At 39.6% G+C, this 19,027-nt stretch overlaps 1 protein-coding gene across 1 annotated transcript in view; it reads left to right on the top strand.

Moving 5' to 3' along the window:
- Positions 1 to 18,189, top strand: part of TTC14 (tetratricopeptide repeat domain 14) — a 19,572-nt gene extending 1,383 nt beyond the window's left edge. Inside the window, exons 2-12 of the mRNA XM_015821475.1 lie at positions 1,325 to 1,449; positions 3,434 to 3,633; positions 4,939 to 5,023; positions 5,122 to 5,251; positions 6,929 to 7,081; positions 8,089 to 8,160; positions 9,533 to 9,652; positions 9,743 to 9,865; positions 11,809 to 11,926; positions 13,684 to 13,793; positions 16,735 to 18,189. Coding sequence (XP_015676961.1) covers positions 1,325 to 1,449; positions 3,434 to 3,633; positions 4,939 to 5,023; positions 5,122 to 5,251; positions 6,929 to 7,081; positions 8,089 to 8,160; positions 9,533 to 9,652; positions 9,743 to 9,865; positions 11,809 to 11,926; positions 13,684 to 13,793; positions 16,735 to 17,689 — 2,191 coding nt within the window. The 3' untranslated portion in view covers positions 17,690 to 18,189. The remainder of the gene's footprint in view (positions 1 to 1,324; positions 1,450 to 3,433; positions 3,634 to 4,938; positions 5,024 to 5,121; positions 5,252 to 6,928; positions 7,082 to 8,088; positions 8,161 to 9,532; positions 9,653 to 9,742; positions 9,866 to 11,808; positions 11,927 to 13,683; positions 13,794 to 16,734) is intronic.
- Positions 18,190 to 19,027: the final 838 nt, after the last annotated feature.

Raw genomic sequence — 19,027 nt, forward strand, 5'->3', positions numbered from 1 at the left:
TTATTATTATTATTATTATTATTATTATTATTATTATTATTATTATTTATTAAATTTATATACCGCCCTATCTCCCTTACGGGACTCAGGGCGGTGAACAGGCGATACTAAAAACCACGATAAATATACACAAGTTTCTGTTCTAAAATCAAATTAAATAACAGGCCTGTTCTAAAAACACCCCATACAAAACCCCCACCAAAACATAAACTACGCCAGGCCGGCCGCACGGAATAGATGGGCCTTCAGGGCTCGTCGAAAAAGGCGCAGGTCCGCAACTTTACAGGGAGTCCTCGACTTACGACCACAATTGAGCCCAACGTTTCTACTGTTAAGTGAGTTTTGCCCCATTTTACCACCTTTCTTAAGTGACTCACTGCAGTGGCTAAATTAGTAACATGGTTGTTAAGTGAATCTGGCTTCCCCATCGATTTGGCTTGTCACAAGGTCGCAAAACGAGATCACTTGTCTCCGGGACACTGCAACCATCATGAATACATGCCAGTTGCCAAGCGTCTGAATTTTGATCATGTGACCACGGGGATGCTGCAACAGTCGTAAGTGTGAAAAATGGTCACTTTTTTCCAGTGCTATTGTAACTTCAAATGGTCACTAAGCAAATAAATGGTTATAAGTCAAGGACTGCCTGTAATACATTCCCTACTATTTTCCTGAGAACGGCACAATCGTCTCTCCTTATTCATTGAGATGATTTGGTTTGTGATATTTCAAATTAAATTATTTAATTTTCCCTGGAGATGCCATGGTTAAAAGCTAGGTCTCTCTCTGTATGTAAATATATATATATATAATTCCCTATTTTTCCCTAGATATTTACCATTGAAAACAAAATATGATTGCCTCTCCTTCTGGAGATGGTTGGATTCGTAAAACTGGACCTTAGATGTTAATAGATATTAATTGACAGGCACTAAGCATTCTATAAGCCTGTTGTCTAAACCTTATTAAGAACTTTGATGAAAGCTAATTCTAAATATGCATGGTAAATATTGCAATGTACAGATCTAGGTTTTATGGTGTCAAATAAAAGCCTATATTTTGTGAGATCCTGCATGCCTGACTAGGCATTCTTATCCAGATATGAGGCAGTGTATTTTGAGGGCAAAAATGCCTCAAAGCAAAACAGTTGATTTATAATTACGAAGAAACAACTATTTGGAATCTTATCAGAAACAGCATAGCAATGCTTTTGAATAAGCTATACTTCTTTTAATAGTTACTTCCTTGTTATCAAATAAATTGCCAGGTCCTTGTTTAAGAAAGTATGTTTTTACGGATGTTGATTTGTTTTCTTCTCTTTCAGAAAAGAAAGAGGGGTTGAAAATATTGAGATACAACAGTTCATTTCAAAAAAAGCTGATCTTCTTTTTTCTCATTCTTGGAAAACAAATGTGCCAGTAATAAAAGATGGAAATGAGGAGAATGAAAGTAAGAGAATGAAGTTAAATGACGGTTGGATATGTTTATAAATGTGCATCTTATGGTCAGTGCTTGGAATTAGAGATGTAAAGCCAAAAAAAGATGAACATTGGAGCATTTCATTGGACAGCTGATAAAGAAAGCCCTCAGGGGGTGTTTACCTTTTTTTAATTTCGATTTTTAATCAAAAAAAATAGTGACACACTTTTTTGAGAAGAAAAATTAATAAATTGCTCTGTACAGTATTTACTCGTGTACATATTATATGGATAATATGTACATGTACATATGGAATTTGAAGAAAAATATAAATGAAAATCAATTTTTAACTTCATATTCAATTTTGGGTGTAATTTAAATCAAATTATCAGCACAAAATTGTTAGCTTTGACTAATAAATGATTATCAGGTTTGATAAACATATGTTTTATTATAACATTTTTGAAATCTTAAAAACATTGGGTTTCTGTTTTGGTGAGAACAACTTCCAAAACTTTTGAATATCACTGATACAATAAAAAAAATGTATGTTAAGTTTTGAATGATTTGCAGAAAATGATAATTCACAGGAATTGAATCAACTGAATTGATACCTATACCTTGGGAAGTGTAGACCAGTAGTAAAATTCTCTATACAATTGTGGATTTGTAATATGCAAAGAGTTTGTAATGCTTTTGCCTATTTTTTCTACTTTTAATGCTATTTGATATACAGGTATTTCTTCTTTAGCAATCAAAATTGGGACTGGCAACTTGGTTCTGAAAAAAGCAGTCACTAAGTGAAATGATGACTGTGCTTAAGATCTTCAACACTCTTTTGCTTTACAGACCTATGTTTATAACTGCGAGGATTGGTTGGTTACTGATGTAAATTTAGCTGATTGCTGAACCAAGGACTATCTGTCTATCTGTCTACCTTATCTACTGCCTGCCTGCCTATCTACCTACCTATTTACCTTCCTACATACTTTCCTATCTACTTTCCTGTCTTCTTATCTACCTACCTATATACTTTCCTATCTACCTACCTTCTTATCTACCTACCTATCTACCTACCTACCTTTCTATCTACCTACCTTTCTACCTATCTATTATTCTATCTATTTGTCATTGTAAATTATTCAGATCCATTTTGGAATTGAATGGCATATAATTTGCATAAATAAACTAGTGGATGGATTTTTTCCCCCCAATTTCTTCAAATTGGGAAAAAATCTTTTCCCAGTGTAACTTTTGCCTGTTTATTTGGGTGTTACCCCAATCAATATTATATATACTACTTTGCTTGTAACTTTTCCTGCGCAACCTGTAAGGATTACAATTTAGATTCTGTAATATGAATGGAGTATTTTTGGATTGAGAAGTATTTGTGCAATGAAAATAAAATCAAGTTAAAATGTGAAATATTTTCAGTTGTATTATGTTCTAATTCAGTAATTAGAATAATAACAAAGGAAAGGTAAGAATTTGACTCAGAAGTCTATCTGCTTCCATAGAGACTTGGGCGACATCTTTATGAAAGTCAGAGACAGATCTATTTTAGCAGTATATTTTATTTGTTAGATCTGTATTCGTCTTCCCCAGTAGACTTTCAAGAGGATTGGATAACATCCTCTTTAATGTTTGTATATAACCATCATGGTATCCATCTTGTAATGCAGTGTTTCTCAACCTTGACAATTTTAAGGCATGTGGACTTCAACTCCCAGAATTCCACAGCCAGCAATGCTGGCTGTGGAATTCTGGGAGTTGAAGTCCACATGCCTTAAAATTGTCAAGGTTGAGAAACACTGTTGTAATGGCACATTTCCTAGTTTCAAAGCATGCAAAGCATGCCTGTTCAAAAGCGAACCCGTTTAATTTGCTAGGATTTGATTCCAACGGTATTGCAAGTGATTTGCATGCGTGACTGTTACCATTTAATTACCTGGCGATCCCTGTAGCGTTTCAGTATTTAAAACTTTTTTTTTTTTTTAATTTTCATCGACCGAAGATTGTTATGCTATTATGCCACCCTTGGAGCAGTTTATGGAAATTCCCAGCGCAGAGAGGAGAGAGCTCTTTTTCCGGGATATTGAACGCGGTGACATCGTGATTGGAAGGATTAGCTCCATTCGCGAATTTGGCTTTTTCATGGTGCTGTTCTGCCTGCGGAGTGGCGTCGTGCGAGAGATAGCAGATTTAGAAATCACGGTAAGTCAGAGAAGTTACTGTGCACGTTAATGCAAAGGAGATAATAGCTTTCTGAAGGGTTTCTCTCTCTCTCTCTGGTCTCTTGTGCTACTGAATTGGCTGAGTTGATCCCAGAAAATTAAGGGAGCTCTGATTCAGCATCTTCCTGTGTTTTTGCCTTTGCCAGCTGCAGTGGCGTAGCGTGGGGGGTGCAGGGGGGGCCGGNCGCACCGGGCGCAACATCTGGGGGGGCGCGCTCGCACTCGCAGCTCTCTGCCCCTGCCTGGCTCACTCACTCTCTCTGCAGTGCTGGCTGTGCGAATCCGATCCGAGCCGCCGGGTCGCCGCCCACTGTGGAGGGGGGGGCGCAAATTACTTGCCTTGCCCCGGGTGCTGACAACCCACGCTACGCCACTGGCCAGCTGACAAGTAGATTTTTTGCTGCCTTAGCAAAAATGACCTTTCTTATACTCAAGGATTATATGTTAAAGTTACAAAAGCCCTGAACTGAACAGAGTAAGTGGTTTGGTTGCATTTCTGATCAAGTGTGATCCATATGGGAAGTGACCAGGGCATGAGCAACTGAGACTAGTTGCTAGTGTTCAATAGAATATTGAACAACATGAAATTGTGCAAAATATACAATAGACTTAATGTAAAATATACAACTATACACAAAGATAGTTTTTCCCCCATGCCATCGCTCTGCTAAACATGTAACTCCCACAGCACTATCTTACATCTAAAGATATTTACCCATGTAGTAGGACTGCATTACTATTATCCTTCTCATCTTCCTTATCTTCTCATCTTTCCTACTACCTTCTTCTATTGGTATCTTATGATTTATCACTTGTTGTTTGTATCTTATGATTTATGATTGTATCATACAATTTATGATCTATGGCTTATCACTTTGTATGTACGCTGAGAGCTTGTGCACAAATTCCTTGTGTGTCCAATCACACTTGGCCAACAACAAAGAATATTCCTATTTCTATACATTAGACTTGGTAAGAATAATCAGCTGTAGTGTCTGTTGATTTAGTCCTTATCAGACTGGATTTGCATTAACATTACTGCTGCCCTATGTAGAATAGTATAAGCGATTTATATTGAATACAAATTGTGATTATCACACAGGATACGAATGCTCTTCTCCCAGGTTATCCACTCAAATTTTGAAATTAAAAAATCAGCGTTTAAAGCTGTAGAAGGTTAATACTTCTGCATAGATGTCCTGCAAATCTTCAGTATTTTTTTTGTGGAATGGAACTGAGTATGTCTATCCTTAAGTTTTTTGGAATTATGTATTTTCTATTTTAGGCTCTTTGTCCAATAAGAGATGTGCCTTCCCAAAGCAGCCATGGGGATCCCTTATCGTATTATCAAAATGGTGACCTTATCCAAGGCAAGTACATATCACTCTTCAATTTGTCCCTAGATTGTATATTTTGCATTGTTTTCTGCTGTTTAATTCTGGTCTTTTCCCCCGCCCCCTTTTAACAGCTGCAATCAAGGATATTGATCGCTACCATGAAAAGCTCAGTGTATCACTGCACAAGTCTGCTTTATCTCCCAGCCTAGCAAATACCAAATTAGGAGTAATCTGCTCTGAAGATTTGCCTGTGCATTACAGGTATGAAATTGAAATGAGGTATACTTTTTTGTGTGGTTTAAATAAACCCTTTTGTTTTATACAGGTAGTCCTCAACTTGCGAACATAATTGAGCTCAAAATTTCTGTTGCTAAGCGAAACACGTGTTAAATGAATTTGGCTGTATCTTACCACATTTGTTAAGTGAATCACTGTAGTTAAGTTAGTAACGCGGTTGTTAAGTGGTTTTGCTTGTCAGAAGTTCGCAAAAGGTGATCACATGACCCTGGGACACTGCAACCGTCGTCTGTCCGTATGAGTCAGTTGCCAATCATCCAAATTTTGATCACATGACCATGGAGATATTGCAATAAGTGTGAAAAAGTCATAATTCGTTTTTTCAGTGTCATTGTAACTGAACGGTCACTAAGTGAACTGTTGTAAGTCGAGGACTACCTGCATTGAGCTCTTTAAAATATAAAATACAGTACTCTTATTGACAAGAATAAAAGATGCCATTTCATAGCTCTGCGTGCCTCGGTTATATCAGAGTATTGATATAACATTTGAGAGTACTGTAACATCTTCAGAAAAGGATTATGCAAGGGGTTGATATGATTATTTTGTAGTACTATTTTTTTTTAAACAAGATTTTTCAATTTTTACACCAAAGTGCTTAGGAACCAGCGTGGTGATGGGGTAATCAGTTATCCAGAAAACAACAACACAAAATCATAAATATACAACTCAGATTTGCTCCTTAAAAGTTCCCTCTGTGTTTCTCTCAGTTAATGAAACATATTCAAAATAAAACATTTCTAAATAAAATTCAAACAGTCAATAAAATTATCAATGATATTTTACCTATACAAATCCAAATTTTGTTTTTAAGCTCTAATTAATTTCCAATTACCATATTTCAATTTAGCCTTAACTAGGTATATTTTTTACGTTTCGGGTATCCCTAATTTCCCTCCTTTTATAACATACTGATTATACTATCTAAGATAAACATATTATTCCAACAATTACACTATTAAATTTCCCAAATATATTCTATTTCTATTCTAATACCTCCTCCTTTGCTAATACCGTATCTTCCATTATCGCAATCCATTTCCTTATTCTCATTCCATTACAAAGTAATTATCATACCTAAAGTAAACATGTTATTCCACAAAATACATTCTTACTCTATTTCACTCATATATTCTATTTCTTATCCTAATAGCTAATAGTAGTACTATTAAAGAAGTATTTATTAATCTATTTTCATATAATGCTTGGTATGTCGAGGAACATTGCAGAATTTCCTGAACGGGTCGATGAGCAGAAGAGTTTGGGATGACCCCTGATTCAAAGAGGGATGGGCTTTATTTCAAAACTTTTCATAGTACCATATTTTCCGGCGTATAAGACGACTGGGCGTATAAGACGACCCCCAACTTTTCCAGTTAAAATATAGAGTTTGAGCGAGAGAGGGGGGGGGAGAGAAAACTTGATGAGTAATATGCCAAACCACATGTGTAAAGGAATAAAATAGAATACCCGTATTTTCTGGCGTATAAGACGACCCCCAACTTTTGAGAAGATTTTCAGGGTTTAGAAAGTCGTCTTATACGCCGGAAAATACGGTACTTCTTGTGTGGGTAATACAAGATGAACAGAGAAAATATTGTTTTATCTCAGTTCATGATGGTCTTTTTGTTTGTTTTTCAGGAGGAGCATTGACGTAGCCAGTAGTTTGGAAACATATGAAAACGTTTTGCATAATTCTTTGGGCTTTGCCAATCCGGCTGTAGTGGAGTTCCTAGGAAGCAAATTAGGACTAGATGAATCTAGTCCCCCATCCTTAATGAGAGGACTACAAAGGTATATAAACAACATCTTAACCGAAACGTAATTCCTTCATTGATGAGTCGGTTAAAAATGACATTTCCATCATTTGCTGAGAAAGGAATTTCCCCCCCCCCCCAAAGTATCAGAGTTAATCAACTATACCAGGGGTAGGCAACCTTGGCTCTTTTATGACTTGTGGACTTGCCATGCTGGCTCAGGAATTCTGGGAGTTGAAGTCCACGAGTCATAAAAGAGCCAAGGTTGCCTACCCCTGAACTATACTATAAGACGGGTTCCCAACCAAGGGTGCGAGACGATATTCCAGGGGGTGTGAAAACTTGGATTTTCAAAATTATAGTGTATATGTATAATTTGTTGCCGTTATTTCGAATATTTGTAAGAGGTGCAAGAATATATCAGAAGCGTTCTAGGGGCGTGGGGTATAGAAAAGGTTGGGAACCACTGCTATAAGACAAAGCAGGTTTTCATACCACTTAAAATTTCTACCTTATCAGAGAGAAACACCAAATGTAAGCCAAATTTGGCTGTTCGGCTAACATTCCTGACTAGAATTAGACAGCTCCGGAGTACAGTGGCTTGTGTGGTTAGGATGCTGGCTTGGAGGTTAGTAAACCTCAGTTCAAGACCTGAGTGCCACCATGACATGGGATGAGTTCCCATCCTTCATGCCAGTTCCTGCCAGGGACATGAAAGGAGCCCCCAATTGGGCATCCTCCAGGCTAAGGGTCCCCAGTCTTGGCAACCTTAAGACCTGTGGACTTCAACTCCCAGAATTCCTCAGCCAGCACGGCTGGCTGGGGAATTCTGGGAGTTGAAATCCACAGGTCTTAAAGTTGCCAAGGTTGGGGACCCCTGCTCCAGGCAACGGTGATGTCACTGGCTAATCCTTTCAACCCAGAAGTGCCTTGGTGCTTCTGACAGGAGTGTGATGCGAGACAACACCAGTAGATTTGTCATTTATTTGAACAGGCTGTAAATAGACTAGCTGATTAAACATTTTGTCTCTTTTTTTTCCCCAGCAAAAATTTCAATGAAGAGGATTTTGCCGTTGCATTGAGGAAAAGACAATCTGCTTCGTGGGCCTTAAAATGGTACACACAGCTTTGTTTTCATGACAAGATAGTTCTAGATGTTGAAAAAGAACTATTTTCTTCCAGGCCAATTAAAAGCCCTGCCTGAATTTTTGAAGCAGATAATAGTTTTGTCGTTCAGCCATATTAAAGGTTTATGTGACGCTAAAGGTGGTATTATAGGTAATCCTTGACTTACAATTATTCATTTAGTGACTGAAGTTTCCCGCGGCACTGAAAAAAGTAACTTATGACTGTTTTTCCCACTTACAATCATTGCAGCTTGACAACTGACTCATACAGTAGTAGCCAAAACTGTGGAAACCTTTTGGGGAAAATGTACAGTAGAAATGCCACCTTTGGTTAAGTTTCCACCAATTTTTCTTCTAATTTCTTTATAACTGTAGCCTTGTTCACTTAATAATTTTACATCGCTTTCTGGGCAACCAGTCACCTCTTTGCACCATTACTTTAATTTTATTATGTTTTACAAGTTCACTAAATGAAAGAGCACAAAAAAACCCCCAACCAACTTGATAGAGATCACATAACACACCGACAAATGTCCTCCTCTCAGCTTCGATACATGACATCAATCACTGAATCCTACTGTGATCTGATTGGCTCATTGCCAAAACAAGATGACACCTGATTGGCTCTCTAAACACTCATGCTCATTGGCTACAGTCAGATGAAGGAAAGCTACCTGATATCAACCTAAGCAAGTCGTGCTTCCTTTTTCTGGTTATTTGGCTATAACTTTTGATAGAATACAGTACAGATAATTGAACAAATTTTGTTGCATTACATTTTTGATTCAATTATCTTTCCATTGATATATAATTTTATGGTACTACTCCAAAAAAACAAATGGTGTTATTAGCCATCAAACCTCAAAAATACACTTTTCCCAAAAGGTTTCCACAATTTTGGCCACTGCTGTATTTATGACAGTTGCAATGTCCCAGGGTCATGTGATCACCTTTTGCAACCTTCTGACAAGCAGAGTCAAGCCAGATTCACTTAACAACTGTGGCAAGAAAGGTTGCAGAATGGGGCAAAACTCATTTAACTGTCTTGCTTTAGCAATGGAAATTTGGGGCTCAGTTGTCTTAAGTCAAGGACTACCAGTACTTTATTAGTAGTAATTTATTGTTCAGTCTTCCAACTGTAGGCTAACGATAAATAGTAAATTTTAATTCCTCAAAGATCCTCCTTCTTACTGTCTTTCTGAATTTTGGTTTTTAAATAGTTTTGGGGGAAAAATTGCCAGTCTGATAGAGAAACCGGTGGTAAAATAAATTATTGGGATTTGTTTTTAATATAGTGATTAATTTGCATTCTTCGTAAAGATTTCATATTGAAATCTTAATTCAACTAATTTTATTTTTAGTGTAAAAATTGGTGTTGATTATTTTAAAGAGGGCCGCCACGTTGATGCCATGAATGAATACAACAAGGCATTGGAAATAGATGCCCAAAATGTTGAAGCCTTAGTAGCCCGTGGAGCACTGTAAGTATCTTGTTTTATGTGTGCAATCCAATAATTTCACCAGCAAGTGAAAAATAGGAATTCTCACAGGTAATTTTTTTCTTCTTCTAGATATGCCACAAAGGGAAGCTTGAATAAAGCAATTGAGGATTTTGAAATTGCTTTAGAGCAGTGCCCTACACACAGAAATGCTAGAAAATACCTTTGTCAAACGCTTGTTGAACGAGGAGGCCAGTAAGTGTTGCCTTGTGTCCTTTATAGTTTCTCTATTCTGTGCATTTAATGTTTCTTTCATCTATATTTTATACCTGGCTAAAGCTAAACAATAACTTGGTTAGATTTGATTGTGTAGCTAATTCAGGAGCACAGCTTCATATGAAATCATCTGTTCACCTCCGACTTATATCTGCTTGCTCAAGATAACCGCCATCTGTTTTGTGCTTCCAAAATAAAAACAGCTTTCTGATTAGCAAGCCAGTTAAGTGTGGGCTGGTTTGCATGGCAATGAAGTAGATATAGAGGTGGCTCAAAAATTGTGCTCCTCGGTGTCTCCCTATCAAAGTAGCGTTGAGTGGATGCCAAGAGATCCTGGATCCTGTAGCCTTCAGCAGGTTTATTCATGAAGGCGATAAGGAGGTAAAACGAATGTTAATCGGATTTTGAGATGCAGCAAAGTTGGTTAAGAACATAATAACCTTGCTGGGTCAGGCTGAAGTCCATCTTAGTCTGGCTTCCTGTTTCTCTCAGTCATCAACTATATGCTTCTAGGGTGCTTGCAGGTAGGAGATACAGCCCATTCCTGCTGTTGTTTTTTCCAAACTAAAGTATCCCAAACATTCAGTCCTTTTCTTGTAGTGAGGTGGTTTGAGACATATGTTCATCGCTGTTGCTTTTTCTGCCTTTTTCCAGCTGTTACACCCTTTATCAAATGCAGTCACTACAAGGGTACATGCTGCTCTAGATGTGGCTATGCCGTCATTTTGGAAAAGGACATTACGTTGTTGGCAGTTTTATTTTTAGTTCCTTTCTTCATGATTATCTGAATAGTGTGCGCATGCTTCACAGCTGCTAAGCGTCTTGTTATTCCTCTATCTAGCATCCTAACCCCAAATCTTTTCACTGGTTGGCCATTGACAGCTGAGACCCCTTTATACTAGTTTGGTAATATTGCTTGTGAAAATGAATTTGGAATAGTCGTTGATGAATACAAACACCACATTGCAATACAGATAGTCCTTGACTTACAACCATTCATTCAGTGATCATTCAGAGTTACAACAGCACTCAAAAAAGTGAATTATGACTGTTTTTCACACTTAACAACTGTTGCGGTATCCCCATGGTCACGTGATCAAAATTTGGGTGCTTGGTAACTGACATATATTTACGACAGTTGCAACGTCCCGAGTCTGATGTGATCACATTTGCGATTTTTCCCAGCTGGCTTCTGACAAACAATAGCTGTGGCCCCAAAAAAAAAAAAAAAGTCGTCAAATTGGTTGCGATTCACTTAACAACCGCCTTGCTCAGCAATGGAAATTCTGGTCCCAATTGCGGTCATAAATTGAGGACCAGCGGTACAGCTGTCAAAAAGAGGACTTTGCAGATTTAAAACAGAACAGCCATAAACGTGCCACATTACAGGGTTAGATTCATCCTCTTCTGCTTTGTCCACATTGAGGTCTGAATTGTGTTCTAGGTCCGTATCTGAAGAAAGATTGAGCCAGGCTAAGAGAAGAGCAGGGAAGGGGATGAAGGGGTAGAATTATATAAAATTTGGTGTATTTATATGTTATAGATAAATAATGTAATGGTTTTTCCCTTTTTGAGAAGAGGAGATGATCGGCTAGTACCCCTAAACTGCATCCGAAGGATGTGGAAAAGAAGGTGATGGGATGTGTAGGATAGTTGGAAAGGAAGAAGGAGGAGAGAGGTGTGGGTAGGAGGGGAGGAAGGAAGAGGGAAGGTAGGAAGGTTGAAGGAGTGAGGGTGGATGCAGTGGGGGGGGGGACCGCCGATCATTTCTGAAAATATATTGATTAGGTTTTCTTTTTTGTTTTTCAATGAAATGCACCACATTTGTATTGTTTGTTTATGTTTATTTGAAAATTAATAAAATTTGCAAAACCTAAGTTTAAAGCACTTCCGGCTCACATGCGCTAAAAATCCTTTGACAGGTTGGAAGAGGAAGATAAATTGTTGAATGCCGAGAGTTACTACAAGAAGGCTTTAAGCATAGACGAAAGCTTTCAAGAAGCTGAAGAGGCCTTGTTGAAGCTCCGTAAACAGATACAGGTGATTCTTTATTTTCTCTTAGTTGACTAAAAAAAGTCACCCGTGTGGTACTCCAGAAGCAATTATGTGTTGGCCTTTTTTTTTCCTTGTCTGCAATCACTTTTGCTTGAGGAAGCATTTTCCGCTAGTCCAGTGGTTCTCAACCTGTGGGTCGGGACCCCATTTGGGGTCGATCGACCATTTCACGGGGGTCACCAAGCAAGGCTGTCCGCCATATTTTTTGTCCGCCATTTTTTTCCCCTTTTCCGGCGGGTGCCTTACCTCCCTTGGGCTGGGCCAGCTGGTGGTCGGCCTGCTCCGTCTCTGCCACTTGCCAGCTATGCCTCGGCCAGCGCAGGGGGCGGAACCACGCATGTGCGGCGCTCCCAGGCAGGGAAAGTCCTCGACTTATGACTGGTTTAGTCCTCGACTTACGACCGGTTTAGTCCTCGACTTACGACCGGTTGGGGTCGCGGCATTAAAAAGGTTGAGAACCACTGCGCTAGTCAGAGCTAAATGTTTTTAATCTCCTATGGCCACTGTCAGGGATGCCTGACTGGGAAACAGGCAAGGGGAACACGTAGCACTGAGGCATTTTAATCGTAGCCATATGATTTATAAAGATTTGCGACCTAAGCAGTTGACTTTTGGCATACCTTCAAAATTTATTAACCGGGATTTTTGCGGATCACAGTTGTTTTTGTTTTTAAATTAAAATGCATGTTGGAAAGAGACTCAGGGTCACTCTGTATGTGCCTCTCTCCAACGTTTTACTTCTGTGAGGTGAAGAGAGGTACACGTGAGACGTGTAAGCGATTATGTCGTTTTAGCCACAACTTCCCCCGTTTAATGTGACAGCCGAAAGTAATTGATGAATGGAAGTGTTTGAATAATAATAATTAAAAAAAACCCGTGCGTGCCCACTTTTGCTCTGCTTTCCTTGGTGGGGGCCCACCAGTTAGAACATCCTCCTGAGCATGCTCTATACCAGGGGTAGTCAACCTTGGCTCTTTTATGACTCGTGGACTTCAACTCCCAGAATTCCTGAGCCAGCTGTGCTGGCTCAGGAATTCTGGGAGTTGAAGTCCACGAGTCATAAAAGAGCCAAGGTTGACTACCCCTGCTCTATACAAAGCTCCCTTGATATGCATCTGAGCCTCGCCGGGTCTTCTCCTGTAATACTGATGATACGTTTTTCTCCAATGCATTTTCCTCCGAATTGGAACTGTTGCTGCTGTGTGTGACCTCTGGTGCTGCTCATCACCAACAACCCTGTGGAATATGATTCCGTGTGTAAACTGTGCATCAAACTGGGCTGTGATACCGTTGCCAAATGGTTTGTATTCATACATGGCCCTTTTCAATTCTGTTTTGATGGGGATCACATTTTACGTATAAATTCAATAACGGCACATCCCTTAATTTCTGCTCGGTTGATTATTCTTTATGACCAACTATTTTGCTGGTTGCCATATTAATCTTCCATTCACACTTCCTGGATTGATAATGGGTTACGGGATACTAATAACCTGGACTTTTTCCTTCTCCTTGCCTTTTAAAATTTGGGCTACAAACTACAACATGAACCGTAATACCATGCTCATTCATCCCTATCGCTTAACCATCCTTTGTAATATATTTTTTTTTTCCTTTAATATTTCTAATTTTTGCACATGGTTCCTTTGGGACTTCTGTAAATTGTGTATATTGCGGGTTGAATGGGACTCATTCGTGATAACTTGTTAATACCGTATTTTTGATATTGGGATTTAAAAAAGAAATCTCTGGAAATTAGAGAGAAACAAGCGGCAAAAGAAGAGAGGCAGAAAGAAAAGAAAGTAGAAACAAGTGTAGAAAAACTGCGTAAACTCTTAAAAGAAGAAAAAAGGTAACCTGTTTTAATCTATCTAGTATCTCATACCTGTGTGCCCATACAGCTTTTCTTACATGAACCATAGAGCAATCTGATGCTGTAAGTATAATAATTCACTGTTGAAGCCGATGCTGCCTTTTTGTTTTCTAATGTGTTTTTTCTCTCTCAGTGTTATTTATTTAAAAAGAAGGTACTGCTAGCAATTTATTTTACAACGAAAGACTAGTTCTAAGGCAGTGTTTTTCAAACTTGGCAACTTTTAAGATGTGGACTTCAACTCCCAGCATGCTCCCTGGGGAATTCTGGGAGTTGAAGTCCACACTTCTTAAAAGTTGTCAAATGTTAAAGAAAACTGTTCTAAGACATGGTTTTTGAATGCTTTAAGCCCTTTCCAAAATAGAACATGATTGTTGTATAGGTTGAACATTTTGGATGATTTGACTATTTAAGTGAGGCTAATGTACAGATAGTCCTCAAGATACACCCACATTAGGCTTATCTAGTATGTATGTACAATGCATTCAGAAAGTAGTCAGACCCCCTTCACTTTTGTCAAATTTGTTATGCTGCAGCCTGATTCTACAGTTGTTGAAATTCATTTTTTTCCTCATTAATCTACACTCAGCACCCCATAATGATAAAGTGAAACAGACTTTTAGAAATGTCTGTAAATTTATTAAAAAGAAAAAAACTGAAAAATCACATTGGCGTTAAGTGTTCAGACCCTTCACTCAGTACTTTGTTGAAGCACCTTTGGCAGCAATTATGGCTTTGAGTCTTTTTGGGTCTGATGCGACAAACTTTGCACGCCTGGAATGGGGGATTTTCTGGCGTTCTTCCTCGCAAATCTTCTCAAGCTCAGTAAGGTTGGACGGCGACCGTCAATGGACAGCCATTTTCGGGCCCCTCAGAGATGTTCAATAGGGTTCCAGTCAGGGCTCCGACTGGGCCACTCTAGGACATTCACAGAGTTGTCCCTAAGCCACTCCTGTTATCTTGGTTGTGTACTTAGGATCGTTGTCATGTTGGAAGGTGAACCTTAGGCCCAGTGTGAGGTCCTGAGTGCTATGGAACAGGTTTTCATTGAGGATATCTCTGTACTTCGCTCCATTCAGCTTTCCCTCAACCCTAACCAGTCTCCCAGTCCCTGCTGCTGAAAAACACCCCAACAGCATGATGCTGCTACTACCACCATGCTTCACTGTTGGGATGGTATTGGGCTGCTGCCTGATTTCCTCCAGACATTACCTTTAGAATTGAGGCCAAACAGTTCAATCTTGGTTTCATCAGACCAGAGAATCGTGTTCCTCACAGTCTGAGAGTCCTTCAGGTACTTTTTTTTGCAAACTCCAAGCGGGCTTTAATGTGTTTTGTACTAAGGAGAGGCTTACGTCATTCTGCCATAAAGCCCTGATTGGTTGAGGACTGCAGTAATGGTTGTCCCAACTCTGTCCCATCTCCACACAGAATCTCTGGAGCTCAATCAGAGTGACCGTTGAGTTTTTGGTCACCTCCCTTACTAAGGCCCTTCTCCCCCGATTGCTCAGTTTGATCGGGCGACCAGCTCTTGGAAGAGTCCTGGTTGCGCCAAACATCTTCCATTTGAGAAGTATGGAGGCCACTGTGTTCTTAGGACCTTCGGTGCAGCAGAAATTTTATTATAGTATTCCTCAGACCTGCACCTTGCAATAATCTTGTCTTTGAGCTCTGCAGGCAGTTCCTTTGACCTCGTAGCTTTTGCTCTGCTACAGTAGGCATTGTCGGCTCTGAGGCCTTCTATAGAGGTGTGTGCCTTTCCATATCATGTCCAATCAGTTTAGGTTACCATAGATGGACTCCAATCAAGGTGTAGAAACAGGTCAACAACAATCCAGAGAAATGGGAGGCACTGGAGCTAAATTTCATGTGTTGTTGCAAAGGGTCTGAATACTTATGCCAATGTGATATTTCAGTTTTTTTCTTTTTAATAAATTTACCGAGGTTTCTAAAGTTTTGTTTTCACTTTGTCATTATGTGGTGCCGAGTGTAGATTAATGAGGGGAAAAAACGAATTTCAACAACTGTAGAATCAGGCTGCAGCATAACAAAATTGACAAAAGTGAAGGGGGTCTGAATACTTTCTGAATGCACTGTATGTATGTATATGCATCATTAAAGTATAGTTCTGATCTCTGATAGGAAATGTTGATCATCTGGTAGATTCTGTGTAGTAGAAATATGACGCCTGTGGCATCCTTGGTGCTGAGCTTTGTTGTTTACTTGCAGATGTTTCAGTACTAGATAACATCATTGTTACCGGTGAGTTGTGTTGGAGCTCCCTAATTAGGATATTGTTTTCTGCTTGCTTGTCTATTGTTAATCCCTCCTTATCTGAGTATTGGCTGCTGGAGGGGATCTCTTCTGGCCTTTGTTTTCTTCTTAGCTTTTTAATTGTCTGTTTTGAATGATGTGTAAATATAATTTATTTCTATATGTATGTTGATGACTGATTTGTCTAAAGACTAAACTTCCAGGAATTCCATAGCACTTTTGAATCCAGCTTGGTCTAGGATGCTCACAGTAGCAGGGCAAGCTACTGTATATAAACAGGGAGCAAACCCCCCACACGCTAGCTCTGACGATGTTACCTAGTTGGGTAATGAAACATCTGCAAGCCAAGCAGTCAAGCCCAGAGTTCACCAAGGACTCCACAGTTCAACCCTGAGCTATGTGTATTATCTTCTACGTGAAGTCTAGCAGTAGTAGTTGAGTTTTCAGGTATACCTATTAGAAAACGTAAAAAACTAACTTGTCATGTAGTTGAAAGAAACCCAGAATTTTGCCCCTCTAGTCAAACTATATCCTCGTATTTTTACCTATTAATACCCAAACTTTTGCTAGCTCAGCAGTTGCAGCTTTTGCACAACCCCATTGTGAAATTTAATTGCGGTGCCTCATGATTAATTAAAACTTTTAGGTTGAAGAAGAAAAGAAAAAAGTCAACTTCTTCCTCCTCCTGTGGTACTTCATCAGATGAGTCTGTCTCTTCTTCCTCGTACTCTTCTTCCTCCTCCTCATCCTCCTCCTCCTCCTCCTCCTCCTCCGATAACAAAAAGTGTAAGAAAAGGAGTCGGAACCGGTCCGAATCCTCCTGCAGCTCTAAAAAACACACATCTAGGATGTTTTCCCATCTGAGTAGGGAAGAGGACAGCTATTCCCCTCCCGCCAATACCTCTGCTTCTTTCCTTAATCAAAAGCACGAAGTGGAAAAATTGCTAGAGAGGCAAGACAGGCTAGCCAATCAAAAACCCGAGGTAAGAGAGAGAGAAGGAGATTGTGGGTTTTTAAAGATGTATGCCGAAGATGACCTCTGTGGAGGTAAGTTTGAAGATGCTAGGGATTCTCACCGTCAGTCCAAGACTCGGTCAAATAGTAGCAAGACTGAAAGACAGAGTAGGTCAGACCGAGCTTCCTCCGATAGGAAGGATAGTACAGGATCTTACCAGAGACACTCTGATGACAGAAGTAAGGCCAGTGATTCAGGAAGACTGGAAAAAGAGGTGGGCAAGAGGGAGGGTTATCACAAGTTCAGCCCAAGCCAAGCCAAGTACTCCACGTCCCCCACAGGGTCGGATTACTCCTCCAAATCCGCTGAACGCTACAAACAATATACCAGCCGATGGATGAATGAACCCAGTAGGTACAATGCGGATGGTAGAGCTGAGGTGGCCAGGGGTAAGCGTGAGAAAGAATCGAAGAGCAGGGAAAGGGACTCTCCAAGAGGCAAAGGAGGAGATGAGGAAGCTGTGCTGAACGGTAAAGAACAATTAGGCAGTGGTGCTAAAAAACAGCTGCCTCAGAACTTACTCAATATATTTAATCAGATTGCTGAATTTGAAAGGGAAAAAGGAAGCAAGCAGAAAAATCAGTGAATTGAGAAAAAAATTAAGTCAGGTGCGGGAAAGTATCTGCCTTTAATCACTTGACAACTCTATACTCTTTAAGTTTTTATTTAAATTTGCTTGTTAGGTATTGATTTAAACGGGGGATGTCCAACCTTGTCAAATTTAAGACTTGTGGGCTTCAACTCCAGAATTCCTCAGCCGGCATGGCTGTCTGGTGAATTCTGGGAATTGAAGTCCACAGGTCTTATAGTGGTCAAGGTTGATAAATGTGCAAGAGTTGTATTTTTTTTTTCCAATTGAGTTTCTTATGCTGTTAGGGCATTAAGGTATGGTGGCATGCCTGGCTGAACAACTCTTAAGACTGCCACCTGTGCTATCTGGCATCAAAATTGCACTTTAAACATTTTTCCCCACAAGGTACAGATGACTGTTACTTTGTACTGTTAATAATACAACCATGTATTGATAAATTAATTGAAAATATTTTAATGTATATCATCAATGTGTATATAGTCTGTCTTACTATTAAATTTTTTATGAAAAAATTACTGCTTCCTAAATTTTAATTCAGAACTTGCAAAACAAGGGGACGTGATGTGGCAGTTATGCCCGGGGAAGCCTCTGCTAACACTAATCTAAAGACCCACGGTTGTGTGTTGAAATTTGTGTATGGGTTGCTTTTATCCTGTACATCCCATTTTTTTCTAACTGTATTCACTGGTAGATAGAGCAGAAGAAACACGGAGTCAGGTTGGCTTGGGTAAGAAGAATCTCTAAAATGCCGTGTGGAGTTACTACTCGCAACCACTAAGGAGGGCAATTGGGAGGTGTTGGATAATAAGCAATACAGGAGGATTGGCTGAGGAAGGGAATGCAATAGGGCAGGGGTGTCAAACTGCCGGCCCGCAGGCTGGATGCATCATGGCGAAACGGCGCCCAACCCATTGCTGGCAATGGCAAAAAAAAGTCACGATACATCGCGACACGTCACGTGACGTTGCGAGTTTGACACCCCTGCAGTAGGGTGGCCCAGATACATTTCAACACATACAGTAAATGCTACAGGGAACTAGTGCTCTGCTTAGCTATGAAACTCAAAGATGGCTTTAAGTGACTGTGCTCTGCAAGAGGCACAGCAACATTTAGTAAGTGTTAATAGTAGTTTCATTATGCTTTTAGAAGAAGTGGCATTTTGGAGCAAAGCCGAGGATGCTTTAAGAAATTCATGGCACAGAAAGCAGCCATTATAGAGCTTAATTCTTTCCTCACCTACCGGGTCATTGGGTAGTTGACCCAGTAACCAAGACACTTTTTAAAGTATTCCTTTGGGAAAGGTGGAGTTCATAGGAATGACTTTGAGTACGC

This window comes from Protobothrops mucrosquamatus, unplaced genomic scaffold, assembly GCF_001527695.2.
Source record: "Protobothrops mucrosquamatus isolate PMUCROS unplaced genomic scaffold, P.Mucros_1.0 scaffold_165, whole genome shotgun sequence".
Lineage (NCBI taxonomy): Eukaryota > Metazoa > Chordata > Lepidosauria > Squamata > Viperidae > Protobothrops > Protobothrops mucrosquamatus.